At 39.1% G+C, this 11,573-nt stretch overlaps 1 protein-coding gene across 1 annotated transcript in view; it reads right to left on the bottom strand.

The window, feature by feature from the left end:
• Window positions 1–1,637: 1,637 nt before the first annotated feature.
• Window positions 1,638–11,573, bottom strand: part of LOC123879338 (nucleolysin TIA-1) — a 55,911-nt gene continuing 45,975 nt past the window's right edge. The window contains exons 5-9 of the mRNA XM_045926985.1: window positions 8,497–8,677; window positions 7,495–7,624; window positions 3,257–3,429; window positions 2,550–2,700; window positions 1,638–1,920 (exon numbers count right to left, since the gene is read on the bottom strand). Coding sequence (XP_045782941.1) covers window positions 1,879–1,920; window positions 2,550–2,700; window positions 3,257–3,429; window positions 7,495–7,624; window positions 8,497–8,677 — 677 coding nt within the window. The 3' untranslated portion in view covers window positions 1,638–1,878. The remainder of the gene's footprint in view (window positions 1,921–2,549; window positions 2,701–3,256; window positions 3,430–7,494; window positions 7,625–8,496; window positions 8,678–11,573) is intronic.

The following is an 11,573-nucleotide window of genomic DNA, read 5'->3' as shown; positions in this document are numbered from 1 at the left end:
AGAAATAAATATTTCAATAGAGTGACTCACATTTTTCGTCAAAATGCACTAAACTCCGTAATCTTACGGGACTTTAGGACATCATTTTTCTATCAATAAAGGCTTTGAGCCCTTATACGACCGCCTAAAACCCTCAAATGCCGCTGTTTCCCCAATTTTTAAACAAAAATCTCAAAAAAAATAAACAGAAAAACATGTATTCAATAAAACACTTGATAATAATTATTATAAGAACACCCCGTATAATCAATTGCGAAGTTTTAGAATTTTTCAAACATAACACAAAAACATTTTCTAGAATTCTATAATCATTATAGAAGATAGATTGCATTCTAATTGATTATACAACGCATTCATTATTTTATTATATGAATTAATTATGAATAACTCACACAATAATAAATTAAACCATTAATAATCATAGACAAATTATGACGGGTAATTAAATGATGGATTTACGAAATTAACATGTGATATAATATTTGTAGTAGGTACAATAGTTACGTACGTCAATATAATTATAACAGACGTTGTTAAACATAACATCTACAATTACAAAATATCTAGCTAGATTTTGAAATAAACCAATAAAAAAAATATCCCAAAAAACCAAAATTTACAACATTAACAGGACTCTCTCCGTCACTTACTCCATACAATAGTAGTCCCAATTTCATTTGAATATTAAGCAACCACAGCGAAATTTTTCAGACATATTTTAAAAACTAATATCTGTGCCTGTGGTGTTTTAGATTTTTCTAAAAATATGTAGTTTTAAAATTACAGGGGCTTAAAGATTTGTATGTGAATTTTTAAGACCGCGTAACTTGAAACCGAATATTTTCTGAAATTTGGAAAACCACAGGCATAGATATTAGTTCCCGGAACGTTTCTACAAAATTCCATTGAGTATGATTGGTTAGTATTCAAATAAGAGACGCACTACGTTTGTATGGAGCGAGTGACGGAGAGACCCCTTTTAAGTAAAGAAAAAAATCAATTTTTTTAAATAGCGCACCACACGGTTCGCTTTGGCGTTTCTTTGACATTTTAAATTCAAACGCTCAAAAAATAAAAGCACCATCTAACATTATGTGGCACAATTTACGCCAAAAATCAGGATAATGTATATCTATGTATGGCACAACCTAAAAATAACATAATCACAATAATTTACATCAAACAACTAGAATGTTAACTTAAATTGCACTCAGATAATCCAAAATGTATCAAGCCACATTTGGCTGATTTTTCGTGTCAATTTCTCGCAATCAATAGTCAAGACTTTGAAAGTCAATATAGCTTGGCACATTTTGGCATATCTAAATCTAAGGGCGGTTATGCACTGCATCCGATCCGAATCCGTGAAAATGCGTTCCGAAGCAGTCATAGAACTATTTGTATGGCAGCTTACGCACTAGCTCCGACTTCCGTCATCCGAGTTCTCTCCGACATCCGTGAGAATGTCTCGGATGTGCCTCGGATAAAAATCGGACGTATGACGTAGATATGTCAAAGATGTCCACTGAATAGCTTGGATCAGAGATTAGTGCGTAAGCAATATCCGAACTCGGTCCAAGTTTTTATATCCGTATTTTCACGGAATCGGATCGGATGAGTGCGAACCGTTTTTATCAAGAATTCGATTTAAATTAACATAAAAATTCGTTCGAATATTCGACGAAATCAACAAGAATGTTCGCCAAAACGACAAGAATGTTCAGAAAATCAACAAGAATGTTCAACAAAACGACAAGAATGCAATCGGAAACGGCAAGAAGTGTGTTTTATCGAGGAGTTGGAGCAAAAGGGGGGTGTTCACATCCACTCCTTGTGCAGACAGCAGCAGGCGGGGTCTTGCGATGCGGCGCGTTGGCCTCACACCAGCAAGCTGGGGGCCAGCCATTCGTCCTCACCGATCTGCAAACAAACAAGATAAAGTTCAACAACTAAAACCTGATTTTTATCACCATCGACCGATTAAATAATAATCTTCGTCCACGAAAGAAAAAACTTTTCGTTGTACCAGATCATCCTACTGTTGCTCGAGCTATGGCACTTAAGCCGCGTTCATTGGCTTCCTTCAACGCGCTCTTGAATAATAATGGTCAGTGGGATCCACTCAATGACGGGTGGATATCGAAAGGCTTATGTCCAGCAGTGGACGAATACAGGCTGATGAAATGGATCTGTGGTGTAAAATCTGCTAATCCACACTTGGTCAGGTCGACGTAAATCCTTCTCATTCTGAGAGGAGACCCATACTCAGTAGTGGACTGGTGATGGGTTGGTGATTGTTGGGATATTTTGAATTTATAGGAAAATATCAGTAAAAAGAAAAGCTTGGAAAGTGTTTATTGTCCAGTGTTGCTATATTTGTTGCGAACAAGGAAAATCATATTTAGATATTTTTCTTTCCAAATGTCGCAAGCAAGCGGAGATATAAGTGGCCAAAGGAATGAAATCCAAGCTTTTCTTTTTACTGATATTTTCCTATAAATTCAAAATATCCCAACAGTGATGAAGTCAGGATATCAGCTGTCCCTCACCGGCTGAACTTGAAAGTGCTGCACGGGGTAGTGCAGAACCTGCGGGGGTTGGGACATGGCCGCGACGCCGCCCACGCCGCCCACACCGCCCACGCCGCCCACGCCGCCTACACCACCACCCAGCGCCCACGGGAGCTGCACGCCGCCCATGCTAGGGAGAAAGAAGAAACAATAGTCAATAAGCTGTAATAAATACATTTTGTAAGAATGTATGGAATGCCAGCCTAGTACCTACCTACCTAATTAAAGAAAATACGTGTATTTTAATAATAATTTAATTAATAATATTTTTCTTGTTGCTATTGGTTTTAAGTCAGCAGGAAAATTATTCTATAGAATTTGATGATTATTCAGTGATTAGGTTTTTAGTACGAACACATAATCATTCCTCTGCGTTGCGCAGTCGGGTAAATATCTGTTACTTAGCCTTAGTATTGCAGTCCTGGTTGCATTTCACGACTTTCAGGAACTTATCGTACCAGTACGATGCTTACCCCATGTATTGTTACTGGTAGCTCTCAAACTGTCCTGCATCTAGGTCAAGTTCTGGTTGCATTGAACGGCTTGCAGAAACTTGCCGTACCAGTACGATTCTTACCCCATGTATTGCAGTTGGTAACCCCCTAATTGTCCTGCATAGGACATAGGACAAGCTCTGGATGCACTGCAGGCCTTATAGGAACTTTTCGTACCGGTACGATGCTTACCCCATGTATTGCTGCTGGTAGCCCGCGAACTGGCCCGCGTAGGAGTACCCCTGGACCCCCTGGACGCCCTGCAGGAAGCCGCCGAGTTGCTGGGGGTACGTGTTGTACCAGTACGACGCAGGAGGTACTCCACCGGTGTACGCGCCGAACGGACTGTAGGCTGTGCCGCCCAACTGAACAAAATTAGCTTATGGTAGGTAACTAAAGTATGAAATAGGAAACACTTTAGGTAAGTATACCAGCTCCTAGTGTAATCTTATATACTAACAATTAATAAAATTGAAGTGTCTGTCTGTAATTTCGAAATAACTACCTCATATTATGGTTATTTGAACTGTACTGTCACTGAATCACACGTTTTTAAAATTTTTGCGTGTCTGTCTGTTTGAACGGGCTAATCTTCAGAACGGCTGAACCTATTTTGACGGGACTTTCACTGACAAGTAGAGGATTAACCCATGTTAGTAGTATTAAACCCGTACCCCTTTGGTTTCTACGCGGCATAGTATCGGCACGCTAAATCGCTTGGCGGCTTTACCGGTAGGGTGGTAACTAGCCACGGCCGAAGCCTCACACTAGACCGGACCAGTGATTTTTTAGAAATTATACATTTTCAAACCCTGCCGGGAATTGAACCTGGGACCTTCCACTTATAAGAGCATAGCGCTTATCACTACGCTAGGCAATTCGTCACTACCATTAAAAAAAAAAAAAAATTTTACTCAATTAAACTTTTACAAGTGCTTTTGAATCGTCAAAATAATCTACCACTGGTTCGGAATGCCGTTCCTACCGAGAAGAACCAGCAAGAAACTCGGCGGTTGCTCTTATCAAGTATTCAATTTACAATAATATGCCATACTGTATACAAGCAATTGCAGCGCCGTGTATAGCTGACTAAGCTTTTTTGTCATTTACATAATCTTCGATTGTATAATAAGCTTTTTTCAGGAGCGTATTTTTAATAGATTTTTTAAACTTGTGTAAAGGCAAGTCTAAAATTGACCGTGGAATTAAATGAAATAAGTATGATTTTATGAGTTTTCATATTGATTTGATAGTGTGAAAGCGCGCTAACAGTTTATTATTTATGCAAGACGCTCCCCGTCTTATCCATTAGACGATTTGCATCAAAAAGGGCTTAGTGTAACAGCTAGCTATAAAATTAGCATCAAATATTAATGTCTTCATCCTAAGCCTGTTTATGCCAACATCTCTTTGTCCTATGCGTTTGATGTTCGGATCTAATGAATGAATAATTTATGCTCAATCAAAGTAATGGTATGGTAATTTAATTAGATGAAATATTATGTAGATAATAGTGGATTGATGGCAATTTACTTACCTACTTAAATATCTGGAGTGGTAAGCCTAGAGGTTAAAACGTCGGACTTATATTCGAAAGGTCGGGGATTTGATTCCGGGCACTACCTCTAACTTTTCGGAGTAGCAATGAAATATCACTTGAAAAAGAAAATAATCGTGAGGAAGCCTGCATGCCTGAGAGTTTTGTAATGTTCTCAAATGGCAAAAGTCTGCCAATCCGAATTCTTCCAGTCTGTCACCCTGCTCTGTCCCCTCGGGGGAACAGATAGGAATAAATAGTTCGATCTGTCCCCTTACTACCGACGAGGGGACAGATAGAACTAATTTTTTCCAGTCCGTCCCTCCGCTGCTTTCTTAGGGGGACAGATTAGAATAAAAAGTTCGATGAATTAGTTTGATCTGTCCCCTCGTCGGTAGTAGGGGGACAGATCGAACTATTTATTCCTATCTGTACCACTTAAGGGACAGACCAGGGGGACGGACTGGAATTGTACTGGCCAGCGTTGTGGACTGGCCAAACTCTTCTCATTCATAGAGGAACCGTGCTCAGTAGTGAGCCGGTGATTACAAAAGTGAAAGTTCTGATGTTTTCCACAAGGATTTCTGTTTCTACCATTTGATTCGACGAAAGTATGACACTATATAACCTGCGCTGTAACTAGCTTAACCCAAAAAGTGGCGTGTTATAAGTTTGACGTGTGTATCTGTGTATCTGTCTGTGGCACCGTAGCTCCTAAACTAATGAACCGATTTTAATTTAGTTTTTATTGTTTGAAAGGTTGCTTGATCGAGAGTGTTCTTAGCTATAATCCAAGAAAATCGGTTCAGCCATTTGAAAGTTATCAGATCTTTTCTAGTTTTCTTATAGAGGTTTTTGTGTCGGGGGTTTTTAAATTTTGAGTTATATTATAACGATTACTGGTACGCAGTGCGAAAAATAGTTATGTTAGGTTTTCTCTACTATCAAATGATTACCACCTGATTGACCTATCGAACAAATCGAAATTTCACGCTCCCCTTATTAATTAACAGGGCTCTCTCCGTCACTTACTCCATACAATCGTAGTCCAAATTTCTTTTGAATATTAAGCAACCAAAGTCCATGAAATTTTGCAGACAAATTCTAGAAACTAATATCTGTGTCTGTGGTGTTTTAGATTTTCCAAAAATATTTAGTTTTAAAATTACAGGGGCTCAAAGATTTGTATGTGAATTTTTAAGACCGCGTAACTTTGAAACCGAATATTTTAACGGAAATCTGGAAAACCACAGGCATAGATATTAGTTCCCGGAACGTTTCTACAAAATTCCATTGAGTATGATTGGTTAGTATTCCAATGAGAGACGAACTACGTTTGTATGGAGCGAGTGACGGAGTGACCCCTCTATTATGACGATTTCTAGTATGCAGTGCGAAAAATAGTTATGTTAGGTTTTCCTTACTATCAAACGATTACCATTTATGTCCTATCGGACAAATCGTCACGTTACCCTAATTAATTAAATTGTTTAAAAATGTTCGTTCAAAAACCACAAGCTTTAAAAATCAAACAGAAGCATGAATAAAAAACCATTTTTCGTTCCCGAACGGAATTAGGTCATATTTAAGGAGATCAAACAATCCCCTTTGACTTTAAACCCCGCGTTGTAAAATGTTAAATATTGGTTAAATGTTAAGCGTGTTTTAACATGGGTCTCTGACATAGATATTTAACACATTTATTTTGCCAGAGAGGATAAAGGAGAAAAGTAAAAATAATAGAGGGGATGTTTGGCTACTGTTTGAAGTGAAATCTTCTTTAGGTGCTTATTATGCAATTTTGGGATGGGTGAAAACTTCAAGGCCGCGTCACGGACATACTGATTTTATTAGCTTTTAAAATGTGTTTAACGCAACTTGTTAAAGTTCAATTTTTTATTGAATTGGAAGGATAAAATTACCAAAGGACTAGATAAAGATGGAGTACAATAGTATAGTATAACCCAGAGCTCACTCACTCTACTTCACCATGAATGTAGTATGAAAATCTTTCAAATATCCGCTCTACATTTAAGTTAGATCTCCTTGGTTCCGCCAAGGGATTAAACTGTCAATACGGCGGAACAAGGGAATTTCGTACTGAAATATTAGTTGGTTTTACAGTTTGAAATATTCATGAACAATATTTCTCCGAGCGCTTGTCTAGTCCGTACGTCAATATGTTATTGTGAAAATGAGAAAATTGTAAGTAAAGATTAGGAGAGTGTGCAGTAAAAATGAAAGCAAGACAGACAGACAGACAGACAGACATACTTTCGCATTTATAATATTAGTATGGATTAAACTTTTGGTTCGTTGTATATCATGGACTTCCGCAAAATAACACATGTTTCTATACAACTTTATAGCCTCGATAGCTCAACGGTTGAGGAGCGGACTGAATTCCGAAAGGTCGACGGTTCAACCCCCACCCGTTACACTATTGTCGTACCCACTCCTGGCACAAGCTTTACGCTTGATTGGAGGGGAAAGGGGAGTGCTATGCTATGCTAATCATGGCTAATAGGTACTCTATTTTTTTAACTTCTTAAGATGGGTCTCTCCGTCACTCGCTCCATACAAACGTAGTTCCAATTTCATTTGAATATTAAGCAACTAAAGTCCATGAAGTTTTGCAGCCATATTCTAGAAACTAATATCTATGCCTGTGGTTTTCCAGATTTCTGTTAAAATATTCGGTTTCAAAGCTACGCGGTCTTAAAAATTCACATACAAATCTTTGAGCTCTTGTAATTTTGAAACTACATATTTTTATAAAAATCTAAAACACCACAGGTACAGATATTAGTGTCTAGAATATGTCTGCAAAATTTCATGGACTTTGGAACTACGATTGTATGAAGTAGGTAAGATGGCGAAGAAGGTAACCTACCTGCCCCTGCGTCTGCGCGTTGTTGGGGTCTCCAGACTCCTTCCCCCAGGAGCATTTGACTGGTTGACCGTTCACGTCTGTGTTGTGCACTGCAACGATCGCGTGGGTGGCGCTCTCTTTCGTTGAGAATCTGGAAATTAACAGGCACTTGTGCACAAACTGCATGAATTAAGCTGGATTAAAATCAAACGAGCAAATACTCGCTCAATCCCCTCTATCTATAGGTAAACAAAGGGGTTTTTTGTAAAACTAGCTGACGCCCACGACTTCGTCCGCGTGGATTTAGGTTTTTGAAATCCCGTGGGAACTCGTTTGTTTTCCGGGATAAAAAGTAGCCTATGTGCTAATCCAGGATATTATCTATCTCCATTCCGAATTTCAGCCTAATCCGTCCAGTAGTTTTTGCGTGAAGGAGTAACAAACATACATACACACACACACACACACACACACATACAAACTTTCGCCTTTATAATATTAGTGTGATGTGATAGCTTGGCGCATGACTGCTATCAGACTTGCTGGCAAGTGATGATGCATCCTAAGATGGAGCGCGAAGGCGTTAACCCATATTAAAAGAGGAGATAATTGATGCTGGAAGGGCGTTTTTATCGAATAACCGATTACCCTTGTCTTTGAACCTCACCATCTCCAAATCGAACTTTTTATTCCAATCTGTCCCCCTAAGAAAGCAGCGGGGGGACAGACTGGAAAAAATTTGTTCGATCTGTCCCCTCGTCGCGTGTAGGGGGACAGCTCGAACTATTTATTCCTATTTGTCCCTCTGAGGGGACAAATCAGGGGGACAGATAGGAACAATTCATCTCCTGCATGGTGAACCGGCACAGGTTTACACCAAACTCCTAGTGCGGGTGAGCATAATGTCTCATTTTCCCATCTTCTGCGGAGCTGGTGGGCGTTAGCGTCCAGCTCTCGCCCCCACTCCACGGCCTCTTTCAGTGTTAAAACTTTTTTGACCTTAGGAATACATAGATGGAGTACCTGATGAAAGCATATCCCTTATCCTTAAAGACCCGTATTTCCTGGATGGTGCCGAAGGGCTGGAAGGTCTTCTGCATCAGCTCTTCCGTGAGGCCGGTGGTGAGGCCGCCGCAGTACACCGTACAATTGGTTGGTGAGCTCTGGTTGTAGACCTCGTCGAAGGTCAGGGGTTTTGAATTTACTGGAAAGAATAAAGAGTTTGGTTATTTGAAGGGACCTATTTAATTTAAACAGCCAATGGCGCCGATTCTGTTGTCTTTCTCTAAGTCTTTCATAAGAGTGAATAGGTAAACCTTCTAGGTAAACACGTCCCATCTTAGGCCACATGATCACTTTCCATCAGGTGTGGTAGTCAAGGGCTTGCCTATAGTGAATTTAAAAAAATACTAAAAGAGTATCTGCATCTTTTTTCTTTTTAATATTGCCAAAGCCTATTTTACCGTTGAAACGGAATTATAGTGGTAATAATATGATTTTGGTCACCCATCAAATTACCGACTTGAGTTAACGTTGCTTAACCTACTTTACGGAACTCCAAATACAGTGATAATGGCAAGTTTTGTCACCCATCCAATTACCGACTTGAGACAACATTGCATAATCCACGTAACCGTTGAAACGGAAGTATAAATAGGGTGGTAATGGTAACTTTGGTCACCCATCCAATTACCGACTTGAGTCAACGTTGCTTGCCCTATTTTACCGTTGCAAAACGGAACTATACAACGTAAACTGGTTGTGGTAACTTTGGTCACCCATCCAATTACCGACTTGAGTCAACGTTGCTTGCCCTACTTTACCGTTGCAAAACGGAACGATACAACGTAAACTGGTTGTGGTAACTTTGGTCACCCATCCCATTACCGACTCGAGTCAACGTTGCTTATCCTACTTGACTATTGAAACGGAAGTATAAAATAGAGTGGTAATGGTAACAAGCCCCAACATCGATTATTTCTACACCGGAAGTAGCCGGCACCGCGGGAAGGCATTAGTCTGGACCGGAAATTGCATTGAATTATATAGAGTTGTTGTTACGCCCATATCGGATTATATTATCTGTCTATTAACCAACTACTTACAGAGTCTGAGGGGTTATAATGCGTTTAAACTAAGGTTGAAATCTTTAACAGGGCTCTCTCCGTCACTTACTCCATACAATCGTAGTCCCAATTTCATTTGAATATCCAGCAACCAATGTCCATGAAATTTTGCAGACATTCTAGAAACTAATATCTGTGCCTGTGGTGCTTTAGATTTTTCTAAAAATATGTAGTTTTAAAATTACAGGGACTCAAATATTTGTATGTGAATTTTTAAGACCGCGTAACTTTGATGCCGAATATTTTAACGGTAATCTGGAAAACCACAGGCATAGATATTAGTCCCGGAGCGTTTCTACAAAATTCCATTGAGTATGGTTGGTTAGTATTCTAATGAGAGACGAACTACGTTTGTATGGAGCGAGTGACGGAGAGACCCCTCTTAAGTTTCAGTTAAAACGAGACAGATTTATGCCAGCGGTATAACGCTGTCTCGTTTTAACAGTGTCTTAGTTCTGACCAAAGTCAAAGTGCGCTCTATAGATCGCCAGCCTATGAATAGGAATGTCTTTCCGTCATGTTGTGATGTCTTAGCTGAAAACCCTCCTGTTTTAGGGTTCCGTACCCTAAGTTTGCTAAGAAGATCCTAATATTAACCCTCCGCTGTCCGCTCGTCCGTTCATCTGTCTGTCTGTGAATATCTTGTGAACCGTAAAAGGTAGTGAGTTGAAATGTTGACAGAATATGTATTTTTATAAAATTATTTTTAAACTCAAAAATCGGAGAGTTTCTTTGGTTTAAAAAAAAAACCGGCCAAGTCCGAGTTGGACTCGGACACGAAGGGTTCCATACCATCGTAAGACTTTCGTAATTTACCTACATGGCGGCCATTTTGTAATTTTTATAATAATTTGTTATTATAGCGGCAATACAACACACATAATAACAATAACACATTCTGTTAAAACTTCAATTCTCTAGCTATTACGGTTTATGAGATACAATCAGCTGAAAGACACGACGGACAGACAGACGGACGGACAGCGGAGGTTTTGTAATAGGGTCTCGTTGGCTACCTTTGAGTGCAGAACCCTTAAGAGGGGTCTCTCCGTCACTCGCTCCATACAAACGTAGTTCGTCTCTCATTGGAATACTAACCAATCTTACTCAATGGAATTTCGTAGAAACGTTCTGGGAACTAATATCTATGCCTGTGGTTTTCCAGATTTCCGTTAAAATATTCGGTTTCACAGTTGCGTGGTCTTAAAAATTCACATACAAATATTTGAGCCCCTGTAATTTTAAAACTACATATTTTTAGAAAAATCTAAAACACCACAGGCACAGATATTAGTTTCTAGAATATGTCTGCAAAATTTCATGGACTTGGGTTGCTTAATATTCAAATGAAATTGGAACTACGACTGTATGAAACGAGTGACGGAGAGAGCCCTGTTAAGTTAGGTATTTTATCGATGATAATTCATAACCCTTCCTTTTGTAAATAGAGCGTAATATCATCCCTAAGAAATTGTAGAGGTCCTCAAATTACCACCAAATTACCCCCAATTCGAGTTTACAGTAAAATATTAAAATTTTCCCGTCTAGAATAGAAAAATAAAAGATGATTGCCCTGTTTTATGTAATTCAAGTAGTAAAGCAGTAAAAGAGGGCTAGGAATCAGCCTAATTATCCATTATACAGCTTTTTTAACTGGCTTTACGGGCCTAGGTTCTAGCCTTTTTGAACCTTCATTACAGCATTTACAGCACTATCACAGAATATTTAACAGTAACAAAGTACCTAGTTTAATTTTTTCTACCTGACTGCGGCAAAGCCAAAAAGAAGAGTTATGATTTTAGCAGTCTATGCATGTACGTATATGTATGTGTGTATGTTTATATCCAGATTCTGTGTGTTCCACCGTAGCGCCTTAACTACTGGGCCGATTTTGATGAATGAGGTGTCAATCGATTCGTTGTAAAGGTCCCGGTGACATAGGCTACATTTGATCTTCCGGGGTAAAAAGTTTCC

Source organism: Maniola jurtina, chromosome 28 (assembly GCF_905333055.1).
Source record: "Maniola jurtina chromosome 28, ilManJurt1.1, whole genome shotgun sequence".
NCBI classification, from domain to species: Eukaryota; Metazoa; Arthropoda; class Insecta; order Lepidoptera; family Nymphalidae; genus Maniola; species Maniola jurtina.
Note: the sequence above shows the minus strand (reverse complement) of the source record. Positions and strands in the feature narration are given on the sequence as shown.